Source organism: Desmodus rotundus, chromosome 1, assembly GCF_022682495.2.
Source record: "Desmodus rotundus isolate HL8 chromosome 1, HLdesRot8A.1, whole genome shotgun sequence".
Classification (NCBI taxonomy): Eukaryota; Metazoa; Chordata; class Mammalia; order Chiroptera; family Phyllostomidae; genus Desmodus; species Desmodus rotundus.
The window spans coordinates 90,329,505-90,350,767 of NC_071387.1; the positions used below are offsets into that span (position 1 = coordinate 90,329,505).

The window sequence follows — 21,263 nt, forward strand, 5'->3', positions numbered from 1 at the left end:
TTTAACAATGAAGGACAGAAATAGCAGGTTCACAATGTGAAAGTATGTATTAGAACTCCTTTCAACATATTTGTTTTGACATTTTTATTAACAATTTGAGTGAGGAATTAATTAAATTGTAATCAAATGTGGAGATGACATGATGCCAATAGAGAAGTTCATACCTTGAATAATAGAATCATAGAATTATACAACATCAGAACCCAAAGAGGTTTTTGAAGTTAGTCATAACTCCCCAGTTTACAGGTGAGAAAACTGAGGATCAGAGATGTCAATCCACTTTTCCCAGGTACACCTGGAATCAAGGGTAAAGCTGTTGGGATTCAATTTTCCTACTTTCTCTTTTTGAATACATAAAAGCTATATCACGATTCAAGATTCAAGTAGAATTTTTTTTTAAAGTAGAACCAGTGAACTGATGAGACCAGATACAATTCATTCAGGTCAAATGTGTAAGGACCTACATGTTCGGTCCACAAAAGCCCACTATACAAGCACAATGTGGAGCTGATGCACTTTAATCAGCAGCAATTTCATGAAGCATTTAGAGATGTGAATTGTCTGCAAGCTTGAGATGTCAGCAGTGTGATGCAAGTACAAGAAAAAAAGATAACACAGTCACAGGTGGCATCACTAGAAATAGTGTACAGAAGAGAGATCTGAGTCCTGTGTAACCCTTCCATCTATACCTGCGATTCCTTCCTCAGTCCCAGGTGTCAGATTTTAGAAATGATCTAGATGATTAGTTCAGCTTTAGGGTGGAGTCACATGAAGAATGGCCAATGGAAGTTAGGGAACTGCAAAGCACTGTAATGAAGAGCTTGAATCTTGTAGTCAGATGGCCTGGGTTTAATCCCAGCTCTGTCAATTACTGAGGATATGTATATTAAGCCTTAATCGCACTTCTGTAAATGAGGAATTACAATAGTGCCTCTCTCTCTTTGGAGATAAATAAGTTAGTGCATGTCACGTGATTTGCACATTACTGGCACAAAACAAATACTCCACAAAGGTTAGCTACTATTAGGATTAAGGAAGCGAAGTGACCTGGGGATAACGGGAACAACATAATAGGTTGTGGTGAATATTAAATGAGCTAACACATGCTGAGTGCTTGAAACAAACTTGATAGTCATTATTATCTGCAGTAGAGGGAATAGCCTAAGGCTGGGTGTCAAACTCATTTTCACCAGGGGCCACATCAGCCTCTCAGTTGCCTTCAAAGGGCTGAAATAATTTTAGGACTGTATAAATGTAACTACTCCTTAACTGTTAAGGAGTTGAAATTACATTTGACACCCCTAGCCTAAGGTTTCCATGAATGGGCCTGGTTTAGGGACAAACTATACCCTGACTCGGGCTAAGGTCCACAGGGCCTGATTAGTTACTCCTGGAAGGATGCTCCGTTGTGTGTGGAGGGGGGTCATGCAGAGGGAGGATTGGGGAGTGATGGTCACTCAGACATTCTATGGGGGTACTCACTAGGCCCTGTCATGGACTGACAACTTAGCTGCTTTCTGGGCCATGGTCATTTAGGCCTGTTCTGATGACCACTAAGTAATGTGATCACTTAGGGAAGTACTGGGTTGGTCACTCAGTCTTGCTCTGATCATGGTCACTGACAATTGCCCTGTGGGCAGTCACTTAGGAATCATTCGAAGTGGAAATGCTCCTAAGTCCTCTCTGCCCTCCCTTTCCTCCTCCTTGTGCCACTGCGTGAAGGAGTCCTGGACCTTAGGGATCCTATGGGACCTTGAATAACTCCCCAGGGAGCAGTCCACCGCTAGGGAGCGGCCGCTAAAAGGGAACCCACTTGCGCTGAGTACGCTCCTTTGGGGTTGGCTCTCCCCCAGGTCCAGTGAGAGGTAGAATGACAGTAGGGTGAGGGCGCACGCGTCATGGGTATGAGATGGAGCAACCGCCTGGGTGTGTGTCAGCGAGGGGCGGGGGGTGCAGCTAAGGAGCACTCTCAATAGTCACCGAATCTCCCTCACGCTCGGCTCCTCCACGCAGCCGGTCTAGAATGTGTGTCCCCATCTCGCACGTGTGTCCCCGTCCCGCACGTTTATGCACACAAGGCACGAGGTCCGATTCCAGGCTCTGTGTCTGTTTGGTGAGATGGGGGTGGGGCGGGGGGGGGGGGTGGGCGGAGAGGAGTGCCCCTGTCCGCGTTTCTATGCCCGGGTTAGATTTCTCCCTCCCCACCCCAGGTGGGTGTGGTGGTGTGTCCGGGCAGGGTACCTTTGTACCTGTGTTTGTGCTTGCGTGTGTCAGCGTGGTGGGACCGTTTATCAGTGTGGAGTGCTTGCGTCTGTGCCCGATCCCTGTCTGGGTCCGAATATTGGCGCATTTTCGACCTGGGCTCCCACCCCTCGGTGTCGGGAGGCCAGCGTGGTGGGGGTGTCCAGAACCCTGAAGAAGTAAATGCCTCCACACCTTGTCCCCACCCAACCACAAGCTGGCCAGAGCTCCCTAGGGTGCGGCCTTGGTGGGGAGGACCCGGGGTGTGCGTCCTGGGAGCAGTAAGAAGATGCGTGGCGGGCCGGGTCCCCGGGTGGGGCTTGGCCTCCCGGGACTGAGCGGCTGACGTCAGGCGACTCGTTAAATAGAGCCGGAGCGTGCTCGCCTCGGCAGTTCCCGAGGAGCCCAACACGGCCCTCACCAGCGCCACCTTGTGGCCCTCCACCAGCCCGCACTGCCGGGCGACCGCCTGGGTTTGGAAATGGGGCGTCAGGCTCTGCCTGCGCTCGGAATCCAGCGCGTCCGAGAGGCGAGAAGCACCGGGAGACGCCCCACTGCCTGGAGCGCCGTCGTCTAGGACTGGGCGATGTTGGAGGCGCTGCCGCCAGTCCCTCCACGAGCCGCCACCTCCCGGCCCCCAGGGCAGGGTACGCGTCCCGGACGGCAGTTCCTGGAAAAGACGGCGTCCCCCACGTCCGACCCACGTGGCCTGGGCAGAGCCGCTCCAGCCCTTTAGGTGGCCACAGGGCCCCAAGAGCTCCGCTGCCGGCGCCCCCTCAGAAACCATGCCCCCCGGCGCGGGCCCATGGAGCCATGGCCTATAGGGTCCTGGGCCGCGCGGGGCCACCTCAGCCGCGAAGGGCGCGCAGGCTGCTTTTCGCCTTCACACTGTCACTCTCCTGCACTTACCTGTGTTACAACCTCCTGTGCTGCTGTGACGACCTCGGTGGGAGTCACCTCCTCAGCGCGCCCCGCTGCCTCCGTGGCCCCAGTGCAGACGGCCAGAAACTTCAGAAGTCCCGCCCCTGCGATCCCCTGGGGCCGACTCCGAGTGCACCTGCTGTCCCTGTACCCGGTTCGCACCTCCCGGCTCCCAGTCTCTCCAGCTCGCCGAGGCTGGGCACCAAGCGGCTGCCCCAGGCCCTCATTGTGGGAGTGAAGAAGGGAGGCACAAGAGCCGTGCTGGAGTTTATCCGCGTGCACCCGGACGTGCGGGCCTTGGGCACAGAGCCCCACTTCTTCGACAGGAACTACGGACGCGGGCTGGACTGGTACAGGTAAGGAGGGGAGCCCCAAGCAGCGCCCGGTTCCCAAACGGCTCCATTCTCAGAGCCACCCTTCCGTTTTCCCTTTACCCGGCTTGTCATGTGGGTTCAGGCTGACACGTGGGGGGATATTAGAGGATGAATTTACCCAGAATTTTCGTTTTTTTTCCCCCTCTGGACGGGCTTTTTCTTGACTGGCAAAGGGCCGTTATCACTGGAGTCGCCTGGAGGGAAGGGAGGGCTGGAGCTCAAGCTCAGAGTGAGCCGGGGAAGCTGACTGCGGGTCCAGCCTTTGGTGGAGCAAGGTGCTCAGGGAAGGGTCAGGGAGAACACGCACTACCTACACACAGCTCTTTCCTGACTGTCCTCAGGTCTTTTCTGGCACCTGAAGGACCCTGAGAAGGATCGAAAGTTAGAACAGGACGACCCCTTGCGACAGGGCTCCGTGCTTGGGCAAGGTCCCCATAGTTCAGGCCGAATGAGAGGGCATACACGGAGGTGCTGGGAGGAGAAAGTTCTCTACAGGCTCATTTCCAGCTCCAGATGTTTGCTGTTGTAACTGGGCTGAGACCCTATCCCTCTGACCCTGAGTTAGTGGTCTTAGAATACTGGAAGGAAGCCTACATTTGAGGCTTGGTTCTGTCACTTAGCTTGAGCAAATTCCTAAAACTCTTTGAGCCTCGTTTTTTTCATTCATTACATTGGGTAGGGAAGCAGTCCCTGCCCTGTCTGCCTTCCTAGGCCTTTCTAAAGTGCTTAAAAAGTGCAACGCCGGCTGGTGCTTCTAGACCAGCCACCAGGATGGGGAGTTTGGTCTTCACTGGTGGGCACTCAGTGAAGATTGGCCAGTCATATGTAGGGGCAGCCAGTCATACGCAGACTGTCCACACCTCCTCTGCACTGCTGGGGATGACAGTCACCACGCTGTGGTGTCTGGGCATAGCCTGAAGCTTCTGGAAGGTGACAGCCTCTGCTGTTCAATGTCCATTTACCTCCCAACCCCTGTATGGGATAATCAAGGCATCCTGGGGGGCTGGTGTAATGTATGGGCTCCCCATAACACATGGTTCACAGAATTCTCACCATTCCCCTGACCCTGTGAAGACTTTCTATAGTAATGGAACTGGGAAGGGGTAGGTAACATGATAGCTGCACAGTAGCTGAGGCTAATTTAAAATTTTTAAATAAATTTTTAAAAGAAAGTATAAAAGTAAACCCTTTAGGAAGTAGAAAGTCCTAAGTATATTGGGCAAAGAACAACTTCATTAGAAAGACCCCACTGGGCTCATAATAGGGGGTCTTGGATTTGCAAGAATGGAGGCAACAGGGCTGACTTGTCTCCTTTGCCTGTTAGCCTTCAGTGTCCATGGTTGTGGGGGCACGGGGTGGGACATGCACCTTCCTCAGGAGGTAGACAGGCATAGTATGTCTCCAGTGGAGCCCAGCTGGGATAGCTGGCTTACAAGTGGCCCTGGCACCATTATGTTGGCTCAGTGGAAGAAGGTGGCCCAGAATGGCAGGTCTAGTGCTTTCCAAGCTGGCATTCCATCTGGGCATATGAGGTGAACAAGGACACAGTGGGACCCAGACCCCAGGGCAGGGGAGGCCAGTGCGTCAGACAGCAGAGTCCTAGATGTATCAGCCATGGTCATACGCTAATGAATGGCAGGGTTTCCTCGAGGGAAGGTCTGGAGATCATTATGAAACCCTTTGCCAATGTAAAGTGCTTTTTAAGTGCAAAATAACAAAATTCTGAGCATCTGGCTGTTAGATATTGTGCCCTCCAATAAACACCTGTACCCCGCGTAGTCTCTGCACTCCCATCTCTCCGTTCCACCATAAGCATCATACCTCAGGCTTCCTGCCCAGAGCTCATGTCACTCAGGAATTGCTGCTTTTTATTTTTAACCTTGGCATGTGTGAATCTAAGCCAGCTTAGCTGTGAACCTTAGAGATGGGAGCCGTGCCTTTTTTTTTTTTATAGCACATTTGGATTCTGCTAAAATTCTCAGCTGAGTCTTGGTAGGTTTTATATATCATCAAGCATACTGACAGCTCAACTTCTTAGGGTCTGACTTACCCTCCCTTCCCCCCTTCATATTTCTAAGAGAACAATTAGCTCAGGGGTCTGTTTGTGAATTGCCAGCTATGCTAAGGTAATACTTCCCCATTTGAATTCTGTTTCCATAATTTCCAGAACATTTCTCTCTGTGTGTTTTACCCTTGATTATCACTCAAGTAATATACATTAATTGCAGAAATGTTGAGAATTTCTGAGGTCCTTTAAAACCCGTGTTCTCGCTTTACTCCTGAGTTCCACAAGTTGACTGGTGGGTGATATGGTGCCCCTCCCTGCCTGCTGCCTCCACTCTTTAACAGATGTGAACATTGGAACCCCAAAAGGAGAGAGCATGTGACATGGGGTCACAAAGCAAGTTGACGAAAGCCAGGACCGGAAGTCCCTGGCACACATGTGTGCGTGCACGTGTGCATTTCCAGCTAAGTGCTCTCACCCTGCTCTGCACAACTTGCCACCAGAAAGCCAATGTTCACTGCGTAGACCTGGCCAAAGAGCCTCTGTACCCACTGTGGTGGACTGTGTTTTCCGAAAGTGGAGTTGCGGAGTTGCTGATGGTGCATCTCATGTGACGTGTCCCTGCTAAGCCCTAGGGATGACTTCCTGGACCCAGAGGCCCAGACTGATGGACAGTGGAAAATTAATAGCTTTACCCTCAACCCAAAGGAGATACTTCTTTCTGTGGGTAGATGGAGATAACCCAGGATTTGACAAACAGTGCCTGAAGGCAGGGTGATACAACCAGAGTGACACCATCGGCCAGAGAGACCAAGAGACAGAGTCTGCACCTCCCTTGATCCCAGCTGGAGCCCCTCTTGGGAACCAGTCCAGGTCAGGCCACCCAAGGATAGCCCAGCCCTCCATGGTGGGACCCTCCCCTTAGGTATTTTCTAAGATCCTTTCACGGAAGCTTACCTCATCTGTCCATCTTACCTGATTCCCTTCTCTCAATTTCCTCCTCACAGTAGCAGCTGGGCTTGCTTGCAGGATGGAGTCAGCTAGCTGCTTGGCCAGGTAGGAAAAGTGAGACCATGCTGACAAGGGAACTAGGATAGGACCTACCAGAGGCTGGAAATGGTCACATGGATGCTGTGTGATTCGAACTTGAGTGATCTTTCTGAATTTCAGTTTCCTCGGCATAGAAGGGCACCTGCAGTAACTGTCATAGGAGGTTGTTTCAGAGAGTGAATGAAACACTGTATAATGAAATAAAGTGCCTGCAACTTCTATGGTACCTAAAGATAAGGCAGTAACGGTACTACTGTTGCCACTGTTACCCCTACTGTTTCATTACCAACATGCCTGTTTTCACTATCAGTACTGTTAGTATCGAAATGATTAGTTTCTGACCCCACTGCTGTTACCCAGTGGGGCTGAGGAGTTAATTAATTGCTATGAAAGTAGTCCCATGAGACAAGGGTCCTGGCCTTAAATTCTCCTTTCAGCGCTTCTTCAATTTTATTTTCACTTTTACTCCCTCCCCATTGATAAAAAGTCATTTCACAGTTCTGGCTGTAAGTTTGCTCACCTTTAACATGGGGATGATGCCTGACATGCTTTACAATCTTGTAAAAATCAATTAAGACAGTGTATGTGAGAAAGCTTCCCTGATCTAAGATTATATTTAGGGTGCTATGATCCACCAAGGGTTGGGAGTGAGACAATATTCAGGGTCTTCATCTTTTATAAAGAGATACAAGCTGTGCCTTGTCTGATAGTTTTTAGAGTCTTGGGGGAAGCTGAGTTTTGTGTAAAGTGTTCTCTGTTTTGCTAGTTTTCAGGGGTGGGTGGGGGGCATGGGAGCATTGTGAAGAGGAAGTGAATCTTCTTTAAATGCACTGAAATGCCAACAAGAGCAAGTTAATATGTGATAATTGACTGTGCTCTGGTGTCAGCGTTTTGACCGATGAGCCTGTTCTGTAAATTTTAGACTCCACTCCACTGCTTATTTATTTGTTCAGTGTGGATGGTATTGTGGGGACAGTGTAAGACAAAGAAGACACAGTGTTTGCCCCAGAGACAACTGTCTACATAAGAACGAATAAAAAACACAGAATAATGTCTATTACTGTATCCAGCTCATTTCAGTCAAGAAATTAATCCTTAAGGGCAAACTTTGGGAAGAATAATATCAGAGGCAGAGGTGAGGGAAGTAGTTTATGAAGAAGGCTTGAATCATCTTTAACAAAGTGGTCAATATGTGACACACACTGGTCCATGCTTGTCGAGTGCACACAGTTCACGGTCCGTGTAGACTCGTCTTCGTGAGGAGTTTCCTGCCTCAGTCCAGGAGGACGTCACACACTGATTAAGTGGAACCATCGAGTCCATAAATCCCCACTTGCCTTGCAGCTTTCTGTCAGCCCCGAGCACTCTGGAAATACACTAGTTCCTGCACATGTGCAGTTCTTGTCAGGCACTGAAGAACGCAGAATGGGCCAGCAGAACTGTCTTTTTGAAATTCTGGCTTTGCTCCCTCTGGAGCTTATAGAGACAGTGGAAGAGCTTCAGTGAAAATTTTTTTTAAAGTTGGGCTTTCCCTTAGGTTAAAACTGGGAAACCATCACTTACCATAGATTCTAAGGAGGATATTTCACCCACATTATAACATTTCTGAAATTAGGATGTATCTGATGATGGATGGGGTCTTAGCTTCAATGAGATACGATGCTTCCATATTGGATGGAAATCCTCTCCCCAGAGGCGACTTCTGTGCTGGAGACCCACTGGACCAGTGCTGAATGCCTGGCTCAGCAGAGACCCCCACATCCTGCTTATCTCTACAACCAGCAGCATTTCTTCTAGTCAAGGAACTATACCCATTTTTGATGTTTGATTGTCACCTATGCCATCTCCCTGAACGTGTCTGTCCTGAAATAAGGGAACATGTGGGCTGACACCCACCAGCAGAGAAGATGCTATGGTGGGCATGTTCTTCATGGGCTGCTGGACCACGCAGCTATCTGGAGGCACATCCTGGGTCCCTAACAGGTTCTTAGCAGAGCCGGTGCCCAACAGGTGCTGTTTACCTGCATGCTTGCTGATGCTCCATGCACAAGCATGCAGAACTGTAGAATAACTTCCTTGCCTTTGGTTAGACACCACAAACCATTCTTGAATGGTTGCATGACAGAGTGGGTGGGAAGGGGTGAAAGTACATGTCTCTCTGTTCATCAGGGTCCACTGGAGAACCTGGGGGGAGGCCGCCTGAACAAGCGAGGGCTCAGCCATAGGGGAGGTGGGTAGGTAAACTCTTGGGCTGAGTCCGGCTGGAGGGTCTGAAAGGTCACATAGCCAATCTACCACTGTGGGACTCACTGTCTTCCAGAGCTAACCCCTGGACACATTAATCCATTTATTTGTCACATGCTGGCCATTGCCAGGCTCAGCACCAAGCTGCTGTGGGCCTGCTCCGCTGTTGCTTTGTTCTCCTAATGGGCTGTGCTGATGGGCTCAGGTGCTTTGTAGGCCATGGGCAGCTTGACAAGGTGGATGAAAGCCACCAGTGAGTGGAAATAACTTAGCATTTCAGAGGTAATTGCTACTTGTCAAGTGACACAGCTGGTCTGTTGGTCCAGGGCGGCAGTCCCAGGGACTTTCTCCTCGGGATAATGGCATAGGGAGAGGGGCAAGGGGAAGTTACTGAGCATGTTTTTCCAAGGAACATGGGCCAGAGGTACTGGTTGGGTTAACTGGGGCTTGAGTGTCACGTGGATTTCCTGGGCACAAGTCCATTGGGAGTCTCCTCCTAAGCTTTGAAATCAGAGCTTCCATCTCAGTGCCCACAGCCACCAGCTTCCATGTGTAAGGAAAGTAGGGGTGTCTGCTCTGGGTACAGGCCTGCGGACTTCTCCCTGCCATCTTCTAGGGGTTGGCATCATGCCCCCATTCTCTGAGGGTAATTTTTTCCAGGCTTCGATGTTCTTGTACTACCTTTCTGATATTTCCCCAAACCCAGCATGTCTTCTGCTATTATTCTTTTACTATTTTTGGTTAACACATTTAAAAGTGATAATTTTTTCATAAAGAACTGGGCTTATTTGTATTCCCTTCAGGGTATATTTTAGAACAGATAATATGTTCACATAATGCAAACTTCAAATTGACAAAGGATATTTAATGAAATTATTCTCTTTTTTCCCAGCCCATGACCCCGCCATACACTTCCCTTCCCAGGAGCAATCACGGCGTCTGTTTTTGTGTGCCCTTCTAGAGGCACGCTGTGCACTTGTAAACCTAACACACATTATGCAAATATAGTTAAAATACGTATTTGTAAAACCCAATGTTATTTGAAAACCACCCTAAATGGAAAACCAGCATTAGTTGCCATAATTAGAAAGTATCGTAAAACTAAATAGATTGAAAACAAAACAGTGCTGTTGAGTTTTGTTCCCTAAGGTGGCTAGAATGTTCCAAGCCTGCCCCATCTTTGTTTAAAAGAGGAGAGTTGGGCTTGCTACTAGTAAAAGCAGTTAAAGGAATACTAATATCAATGTGAGACTTTTCCCCCTGGTGTAATCAGAAGGTTTGAAAGAGAAGTGGAAAAGATAAGGCATTTTCTCCCTATGAGAGTCAGTGATATTTAGTAGGCCTATGTCATACCTAAAATTACCAAGATGGGGTACACACCAACACCATGGGGAACACTGCTGGAGTTTACAGAAAACCCAGCTTCAGTAAATCTAGCCCTGTTTCTTGCTTTCAGTTCCTTTGATGTGTTAATGATAGGAAGAGACAAGCCAAAGGAAAAGTCCAAATGAATATGAGCATTAAAAACAGTATTTTGACTTGCAGCATTTACAAGATAGTCTAGCCTTCAGAGCAGCAGGGTTCTCTGAATAAAGTGTATTTCAGGTATTTAAAGAAGAAAACCCCACAGGTTTCTTCACTGCTCTCACTGGCAGAAAATCAGCAGTGTCCCCATGATTATATCCGCCTGGGTCATTATATACCTGCAGGCATCAGTGTTATAAAAGTAAGACAGCAGATTAGGGGGAAGGGGCTATGCCTTTTTAAAAAAAATTATGAGGCTCATAAAAAAGAATGAAATATTACCATTTGTGATAACAAATGGACCTAGGGTGGACCTAGAGGGTATTATGTTTAGTGAAATAAGTCAGCGAAAGATAAATACCATATGATTTCACTTCTATGTGGAATCTAAAGAACAAAATCAACAAAAGAGAAACAGACTCATAGATACAGAGGACAGACTGATGGTTGCCAGATGGAAGGTGGGTTGGGGGACTGGGTGAAAAAGGGGAAGGTATTAAGAAGTCCAAATTGGGACTTCCAGACAAGATGGAGGAGTAGGTAGACACATTGTGCCTCCTCACACAACCAAAAGAAGGACAACTTTAAGAACAAAAAACAACCAGAACTACCAGAAAATCGAACTGTATGGAAGTCCAACCACCAAAGAGTTAAAGAAGAAACATTCATCCAGACCAGTAGGAGGGGTGGAGACAGGCAGCTGGGCTGAGAAGACTCATGGTAAGGCAGTGGCTGGAGGACCGGGGCAGGCAAGGTGATGGCTTGTGGACTGGGTGGTCCCACATTTGAGTGCAGATAAGCCAGGAGTAACAACTGAGGAGCGAGATAGACCATGCAACCCAGGGTCCCAGTGCGGGGAAATAAATCCTCAAAGCCTCTGACTGAAAACACATGTGGGGTTGAGGTGGCAGCAGGAGGAACTCCCAGCCTCACAGGAGAGTTTGTTGGAGAGAACCACAGGGTCCTAGAATGTACACAAACCCACCCACCCTGGGAATCAGCACCAGAAAGGCCCAGATGGTTTGTGGGTAGCAGGGGAAGTGACTGAAAACCAGCAGATAGCTGAACAAGTGGCATTGTTCCCTCTCGGACCCATCTCCCACATACAGTACCACAACGCAGCCACGTGAGTTGCCTGGCCCTGATGAACACATAAGACCCCACCACTTAGTATGGAACAGACCCACAGAGACAAAAAAAATAATGGCCCAAATGAAAGAGTAGATCAAAGCTTCAGAAAAAATACAACTAAGCGACAAAGAGCCAGCCTATCAGATGCACAGTTCAAAACACTGGTAATCAGGATGCTCACAGAATTGGCTGAATATGGTCACAAAAGAGGAAAAAGCAAAGGCTATGAAAAGTGAAATAAAGGAAAATATACAGGGAACCAACAGTGACGGGAAGGAAACCAGGACTCACATCAATGGTTTGGAGCAGAAGGAAGAAATAACCATTCAACAAGAACAGAATGAAGAAACAAGAACTCAGAAAAAATGAGGAGAGGCTTAGGAACCTCCAGGACATCTTTAAACGCTCCAACATTCGAATCATAGAGGTACCAGAAGAAGAGGAAGAGCAAGAAATTGAAAACTTATTTGAAAATATAATGAAGGAGAACGTCCCCAATCTGGCAAAGGAAACAGACTTCTAGGAACTCCAGGAAGCTCAGAGAGTCCCAAAGAAGCTGGACCCAAGGAAGCACACACCAAGGCACATCATAATTACATTACACAAGATTAAAGATAAGGAGAGAATCTTAAAAGCAGCAAGAGAAAAGGAGACAGTTACCAACAAAGGAGTTCCCATTATACTAACAGATGATTTCTCAAAAGAAACCTTTCAGGCAAGAAGGGACTGGCAAGAAGTATTCCAAGTCATGAAAGACAAGGACCTACATCCAACATTGCTCCATCCAGCAAAGCTATCATTTAGAATGGAAGGGCAGATAAAGTGCTTCCCAGATAAGGTCAAGTTAAAGGAGTTCATCATCACCAAGCCCTTATTATATGAAGTGTTAAAGGGACTTATCTAAGAAAAAGAAGGTCAAAAACTATGAATAGTAAAATGACAACAAACTCACAGCTATTAACAACCAAACCTAAAAAAAAGAAAAAGATAAACAAACTAAGCAAACAACTAGAACAGAAAAAGAATCACGGAAATGGAGATCATATGGAGGGTTATCAGCAGGGGAGTGGGAGGGAGAGAATGGGGGAAAATGTACAGAGAATAAGAAGCATAAATGGTAGGTAGAAAATGCACAGGGAGGTTAAGAATAGTATAGGAAATATAGTAGCCAAAGAACTTATATGTATGACCTATGGACATGAACTAAAGGGGGGGATGTGGGTGGGAGGGAGTGTGTCAGGGTGGAGGGGAATAAAGGGGGAAATGGGACAACTGTAATAGCATAATCAATAAAGTATATTTAAAAAATGAAGTACAAATTGGCATTTACAACATAGTCATGGGTGTAGTACAGCATAGGGAATATAGTCAATAACATTGTAGTAACTATGATGGTGTCAGGTGGTAACTGGAAATATTGGAGGAACACTTTGTAAAGTATATGATTGTCTAATCACTATGCTGTACACCTGGAACTAATGCCAAGTACCAGTAATATTGAATGTCAACTGTAACTGAAAGATAAAATAAAATTCTTGAATCAAGTATTTAAAGTTATAAAACAACAAAATTATGAGGCTCATGTACAGGGTGTCTTTAAAATGTCAGAATGCAAAGTCCCTTTTCTTCCACTCTACAATGCATGGTGTGAGGCTTAAACCTAGTGGCAGGGCAGGGTGTCACTTCTCTTTCTCAGACAGTTTCAGGTCAATACTGTTCAAGGGGAAGACAATGTTGTTTCTCTGTGCACAAATGGAACTCCACTGGAGAAAATTGTCCCTGGGACTTCCCATGTATTGTCAACAGAAGCGACTTAGAGATTGTCCATGAGAGCGGAGCTTCCTAAGCTTGCCTTTTGTTGGGCAGATAGCCATCAGCACTGATGAGGAAGGGGCTTTGCTCTCTCAGGGTTCCCTGGCCTCAGTGCTCATGCTGGGTGTAGGAGTCCCAGTCCCACCCTGAGGCTGGTGGGGAGATGCACAGGCTTGGGTGGCATAGTGCTCCTCAGGGAGCACTTATGAAGGGAGGGAGAGAAGCCCAGAGTCAAAAGCATGGATGAGATGGATTCAAATGCAAATAAGGACAGTGAAGCTGTCAGGGGAGGCCATTTTAGCGCAGTGATTCAAAGTTCAGGCTCTTGAATCAGAATGAACAGACTGGGATCTCAGTTCCGCCATCTGCCAGGTAAGTGTCCAGCAGCCAATGGCTTCTCTGTGCCTCAGTTTCACCTGCACACTGGGACAGATCATAATGCCTACTATGTAGGGCTGCTGTAAGGAGGAAGTGATTAAGAACATGTGAAAGTGCTCAGATTCTTTCTGGAATGTATAAGGTGTCCAATGAATGTTAGCTGTCATTATCGGTCATTGTTTTGGGGGTTCTTTTGTCTTTTTTTTCCATCATACTTTTACTGAGCTAAGTGCTTGAGGACCTAGAGTTGAATAGGCCACAGATCCTGCTGCTGGGTTCTTCATTGTTTGATGGGATCATTAGATGTTCTTGGATATTTTTACATAAGTCAGATGGTGACAGGTATCATAATAGAGATACAAGCAGAGCTATAGTAGCACAAAGAGTAGACAAAATCCAATTAGGGGAATTTGGGAATGCTTCCTGGAGGAGGCAGAACATTATTTCAGTCTCAATGGGCATATAGAACTTTTGCAAGGGACAGGTGGTCTTATAAGGATGTTTTTTCTAAATATATTCATCCCATGTCTTCACCTTTGCTTACAGTCAAATCACAAAGTAAAGTTGGTTCCAATTACTTCAGTTCTGCACACATTTGTTGACCACCTACTCTGTGCCAGGCACTGTGCCAAGCCCTGGAAAGGAAGATGAGAAAGAAGATCTCTTCATTGATGGGCTGAAGGGGCAGGCAAGTCCAATAGCAAGACTTGCTGAGAAAGTGAACACTCCTAGTATTGTGGGGTCAAGGGAGAGGGGCCGCCACCTAGGGTGGGTCAGCAAGGCTGTGTGGGAGCTGAGGCCTAGGCTTTAGCACTCTTGCATTTGCCGTAGCCCAGACCTGACCGCTTCTCATCATGCAGGTTCCAGTTCAAATATTACCTCCTTAAAGACAACTTCCTGAGCTGCCCAGTCTGAGCTGACTTACCTTTCCCATTACCACCTTGTTTTATTTACTTCATACTTCTTATTGCAGTCTGAAATTATCTTGTTCATTTTTCTTTCCATCGACTCTCTCCCCTACTGTACTGAAAGTCCCTGAGAGCAGAGATCTTGTCTGTCTTGTTCATGCCTGTTTCTCCAGAGCCCAGAATGGTGCCTGGCACACAGTAGGTGCTCAATCAATAGTTGTTGGGTATATACAATTAAGTGTGAGGGATAACTAGGAATCGGTGGTTCTGTTCCAAGGCCACACGCTGGCCCCAGCTTTTTATTAGTCTTTCCACACGCGGGTCTCGAGATACTGGGTGAGAGAATGCAGGATACAGATGCTGGTGACTCAGCCATCGCTTCCACAGTTACCATATTTATTTAATACCTAGTCTGTGCTGGGCACTGGTACAGTCACTGGTGAGAGAGCAGGGAAAAAAACAGACAAAAACTTTTGTCCTGTGGTGCTCACTTCCTATGGGGTGGGGAGGAGATGGTCAATAAATGAATAAGTATATCACATCTATGGCAGATGGTGAAAAGCAACTGCTATGGAGAAAACATAGGGAAAGAGGTGGGCAGGGAGGGTGCAATTTTAATAGGTGGGCAGGGAAGGACTCACTGAGAAGGTGATATTGCAGCCAAAACCATACATTTTTAAAGTATCTCAGGCTTTTGCAGTGGTAATGGCTTCATGGGGTCAAAGGTAGTGGTGATGACATCATCTATTAAGGGCTTGATGTCTTTCTGGCCCTTTCAGGTAACAGGCTGGCGTTTGAGTCTAACAGACTGCCCAGTACAGACCCTGGCATGACTGGCCAAACATCTATCTGCAAGCGTCTTTCACCTAACCAAAAGTGGAGTCATATTCTACCATAACTTAAAGGCTTCAGGTCCACCCCTGAATAGGTAGCAGATGTTACGGTCCCTCTTTCTAGCAGTGTTTGAGGTCTTTTTTAAAGGCCTCAGTTACCTAAGGGGTTCTTAGGTAACCTCTTGAGGTCCTAGGAAGGTTGAATTAGCTTTGCTCCTAACTCGAGTGAGTCTGTCACTCAGTGTGTGTGTCCTCTGGTTTCTCATTCTTGTTCCAGCCTCAGCAACATGCATAGCAATGTGGCTGCCTTGATGGTGATGCTAGATTTAGGGGGCTTATGTGTGTGGTTTTCTTCTAACAGAATAGAATAGCATAATGGCTTTCTGCAAGCTAATCAGGACCCAAATCTCCCGACTTCTCCAAAGCTGCCAGACAGAGTGTGGGGAATGTTCTCTGCTTTGGCAGCCTCTTTGCATTGTGTTTCTGCTTTGATGGTTTTAATGAAGATATGAAATCATCTCTCAGCTTTCATTTTGCTGGAGCAAGATGGCTTAAAGTGGAGGTAGCATTTCCCAGGATCAATCTCCATTTTCAGAAGTGGTTGGTTAAACTCTCTGCAGTTTATGGCCACTTCTAGCTGAAATAGTGTACGATCTGAATTATTAATTCTGTGAAAAATGAGTTAAGTCATTGCAAAGCTCTGTGTTGGCAAAATTTCAACTTCAAGCCCCCTTTCTTATATTTTCTCTAGCACTAACATCTCTGTTAACCAGTCACTCTTGGGCAACATGGCCAAATCTCTGCCTGTCAGTCATTTCTCCAGGAAGGAAAGAACCTGACATAATTCAGTTGTTCTTTCCTAACAAGAATGAAGAGGAGGAAATAGGCATAAATGACCCTGGAGGTACTTATGTCAAAGCCATTTTTATAGGTACTCCAAGGTGGACGTGATTCAGATGACAACTGTGCAAGCAAGGTCTTCTGTACAACATGAACTTCTGCACCTCTAGCCACTCCAGTGGCTGATGCCCAGGGAAGGGTGCAGGAGGATGGACACTCTGAGCTGTTCTGAATACGACACTGGGAGCTGAGGATGGTGACCCAGCTGCAGAGGGCTCCTACCCTGTGTAAAAGCAGTTTGGAGCAGTGATGGCTTCACAAACTCAGCATCCTCAGGGACTCTGAGGGCATGGCCATGAATGAATGAAGTTGGCTATGGGACAGTGAGGAGAGGGAGGGAATTGTTCCACTTACACAAGTCCCATTTAGAGAGAGTGCTGGTCCCATTGGAGGGTACTTGTCCCATTTAGAAGGGACGACCACTAGTCAATCCCAACAGACTTTTTGTGATCCCTATATTGCCAGATCTTTTAAGTGTTGCTGTTTTTTAAGAAAAAAAATCTTGAAATATGACATTTAAAAAATATGAACTGTCAATTTATAATTGTGTCTTACTGATTCATGATGGTTATAGAACACTTATGGACCAGGCAGGACATGTTTGTGGGTTAGATGTTAGCTGTAAGATGTCCTTCCATGACTCTGAGAGGGTGATCCTTAGAAACAAGCTTTACCACTTTCTCATCCTGCCTCTAGCACTTATTTGCTGCAGGGTAAGCTGATTCACATTTCTAAGCTCTGGTTTCTTCTTTATAGACAATGATATCAAGCACTCCTACCTCCTAAGTTAAGCTGTAGTGATTCAATGTCATAAGTATGTGTTCGATCTTATTACTGTTGTGGGTCCCCTTCCTGGATTGTGCCTGGAGAAGGTATGACCATCACTAAGATGATGGGTATGCCTGGAAGACAAGAGGCATAACTTGGACCTTTGTCAAGGTGAGGAAAGCTGGGGTCTTCCCAGGCCAATGGGGAGGTGCAGAAGCTGGAGCCAGGATGACCCACGGTTGGAGGGTCCCATTTGGTTGTAGAATTGACCCCGAGGGTGGAAGTCAGCAATCTCTACTGCTCCTCATAGTCATTCATGTTCACACCCTTAAGGTCCCTGAGGATGCTGAGTTTGTGATGCCATCTCTGCTCCAAGTTGTTCTCCACCGGACAGAAGCCCTGTGCAGCTGGGTCACTGGCCCTAGCTCCCAGTGCCCAATTCTGAACAGCTCAGAGCTGTCTATCCTTCTGCACATTTCTTTTGGCTTCAGTCATTGGATAGGGTAGAGGAGTTCAGAGATGCGTATTTTAGAGACGAACTTGCACAGAAGGCGAACACCTCTTTGATTTGGTGATTTGGTGTAAAAAGAAGTCCAACCTGGAGAGAGGGGTCTTGCTAACAAGGAGAGACTAAGGGTTAGACCATAAAGGTCAGCCTGGAGGAATTTCTGTTCAGCCTTGATCAGAAGTTGGTACCTGCAGAATGACAGAAGAACCTTGGGACAGTGGTACAGAAGAGTATAAAGGGAGAATATGATGGAAAACAGAAGGCAACCACCCCACAGGAGAACGAATTGTGTCAGCAATGACAGAATTCCCTTTGAAGCCAAGCGAAGCTTTGAGGTGAAGGGAGGCCCACTGGGATTGGTTGCATGATCAGTATTGACAGCCTGGAGGCATGCACCATTGTAGAAGAGCTGAGTGACCATCGAGCTTTGCCTTGCCCCCCAGGCAGTCTTTCTAAGCCTCCATAATCACAGCGCCATCAAATTCTACCTAAAATCTGACACATGTTTCCCCAACCTTCAGTCATTTGGGTGCCATCTTCATGATTTATTTTTGGATGTATCCACATATATGGAATACTTTGTTTACTTTACATGGTATTGAAGCCTACTCATAACTTTTGAGTTAACTTATTTACTTAAACATGAAACTCTCTATCATTGTCCTAAAGGAGAACCATCACTTGCTGGAAATAAAAAGCAGCCATAAAGACCAAACAATGCAATTAAATTCCAGCCTTATCCTGTTGCCTGTACCATGTTCTGCATCTTTTTTCTGTTAAAGAGAATCAAAACTATTAGAGAGGTGTTAGCAACATTTTAGCACCTCAGACTTTCTCCATGATGTAATCAAAAGATTTGATTAGAATGAAAATGGAAAGAGAATTATTTTCTAATGATGTGATTAAGCGGCATTTAAAGTCAAGTACATGTGAGACCTAAATGATTTTTTTAAAACTACAAGTGATTTGTACCCCCTACTTTAGGAAATGATGACCTGCCCACCGAGGTCCCTCTCGCTTTGATGTCACTGTATTATTTTTATCATACTTGCATGTCTTGGTCCATCAACAGCTTGAGGGGGGGGGACTGGCTGACATTACAAAGTCTGGGTGGTTTACCAAGCTGTGATTCTAATTTAAATTGCAAATTGGTGGGGCATCACGGGGAAAGCAAATGCCTCCCGGAAGAACTGGGGGAACTGATCCAGCCATGCAGTATTTTTAGATCTTCTCCCTGTATCGGTTTTGTATAATTTTATCTGGACTCTGGGTTTGATAAGTTGCAATATGTGCTTTTTAAGATATTACCTGAGACCTAACCCAAAGTTTCCTTGCAATTTCAATTTAAATGACCCAGGTAAAACCTTTATTATTTCTTAAAAAAACGGTGACTTGAATGAGTCTCAAAGGCATTATTCTGAATGAAAGAAAGGTTATGTATTGTATGATTCAGTTTATATGACACCCTCACATAAACAAAACTAAAACTACAGGGAACAATCCATGGCTCCCCAGGGTTGGGGCAGGGGGAGGGTGTGACTGTCAAGAGGCAGATGAAGGAGTGTTGGGGCTGTGGAATCATTCTTTATCCTGACTGTGGTGGTGGTCACAGGAATCTATACATGTCAAAATTCATAGAGCTGAACACCAATAAAAAGTCTACCCTACTGTAAGATACTTTTAAATATAAAATAAAAAGTAAAACTTTATTTTATAAACATCCATGATTATACAACTCAGCTACTGAAGGACATCCCACCCCCCTCAAAAGAGAGTGATTTCTGATTGTCAGAGAGACCTAGCTCCCAAATTTTTCGAGTTCACAGGCCTTCTCAACTTCCATCCTTATTATGAGTCTGAATCAAGGATACGAGTGGCCTTCAAAGCTTCCCTGTCCCACAACCATGTTCCTAACTGATGCCATGGTCTGAAGCAAAGGTGGAGAAGACTTCATTGTAGTTTGGGGCCGTGGTGGCCAGCATAGCTGTCCCGCCAGGCCATTTACAACCTTCTGACAGCATGTCTGTCCTCCTGACCACTTCTGGTTATAAGCAGCCTAGGGACTCAGCTAGGAGCATCCCCTTGATGACCCCACCCTTCACCCTGAGCCAAGTCAGCAGGGACAAGAAGCTCCTGAAATGTATCCTTTCCAGCCAGAGCTGGAGAAGAGCAGCTACCCTGGACTGGAGATGTCCAGAGTCCTCCTCCCCAGTACTTGGTGAAGAACCCATGCTTTGCACAGCCCCCATGCCACAGATTCCACCCTAGCCACTGCTGAAGACCGACCACCAGTTGTGTTCTCTCTTCCCGTGGCATCTGCAATTGGACACAGAAACCCTGTGGGCAAGAGTAGCCATTGAAGCCTGGCTATAGTGCTTGCACTTGATACCACAAGGCACCCCTGTGACCTTTCACAAACCCTGCATTTTACTGAGTTAGTATGAATGGGCTTATTTTCCTTGGGTGACTAAGACATCACTTGCATGATGTGCTGAAGCCACATGTGCTGGAGGCAAAAATGTGAGTGTTGCCAGTCTATGGGTTATGATTTAATTTATGGAAGTGGCCGCAGTAAGTCAGGAGCCTGTACAGCTGGAGAGCAAGGTCACAAGGTGGGGCATGACCAGGAAATAATTTAACACAGTGATGGGGACACAGTGATGGGGAGGGACAGAGGGTGAGTCCGTTCAAGTCCTAAACCACAGCAGAGCAGAGGGTATGTGCACAGATGCATTTGAGGTGCCCACCCTCCAACATCTCTAACTGTGTGAGCTTGTGAGGGAAACATGGTCTGTGTTGCCTAGCATTGCCATTTTCCTGTAGATTGGTCTATTTGGATATTCATGGTATCCCATTTCAAAAATGATGATCATACTGCATATCCAGATGCCTGACATTTGTTATGGTCACCGTTGTCCCCAGTGTATAAATACTTGTACTTGGTCTGAATATAATTCATCTCTAAGTAACTACATAAGCAAACTAGCACATAGAGGTATATCCACATGGTGCCACACAGTATAGCAGATAAACATATATGCTGATATATATATATGTATATACATATATAAATAAATATCAGATATATACTGATATAGAAAGTTCTCAAAATATATTGTTTAGTTAAAAATAACAAGGTGAAGAATGTATGTTATCTTTTGTGGAGAAGGGTGGAAAGGAATAAAATATATTCAAATTTTGTAATTTATGCATGTTAATCCTGAAAGGATACATAAGAAACTAATAATAACAGTTTCCTGGGGGTGAAATTGGGTGGACGGGGACAGAGTAGGAGGGAAACTCTTTACTACATACCTGTTATACATTTTTTAGCTACATCAGTATATTCTTTGAAAAATTAAAACAGAAATTGTGCATTGTGGCAAAACTAGGAAATTGGTAAAAGAATTAAAAAGTTACCCAAAATTTTACTTCTGGTTGTAACCACTGTTAGAATTTTGCCTTTTATTACTATAGACAAATCATGTGTAAACTTTATATACCATTTTATACATAGATATATACATGTATATGTTACCATGTTTTATATACTATTTTATAATTTGCAATTCATTTAACCATGTAACATGGATATCTTTCCATGATGGTAAGTATGGTTCTACAGAATCATTTTCAATGCTTGTATAGCATTTAGTTCTATAGCTA

At 46.0% G+C, this 21,263-nt stretch overlaps 1 protein-coding gene across 1 annotated transcript in view; it reads left to right on the forward strand.

Annotated features, from left to right (window-relative positions):
• Positions 1–2,652: 2,652 nt before the first annotated feature.
• Positions 2,653–21,263, forward strand: part of HS3ST2 (heparan sulfate-glucosamine 3-sulfotransferase 2) — a 123,263-nt gene continuing 104,652 nt past the window's right edge. The window contains exon 1 of the mRNA XM_024560346.4: positions 2,653–3,518. Within this exon, the coding sequence (XP_024416114.2) occupies positions 3,055–3,518 (464 nt within the window). The 5' untranslated portion in view covers positions 2,653–3,054. The remainder of the gene's footprint in view (positions 3,519–21,263) is intronic.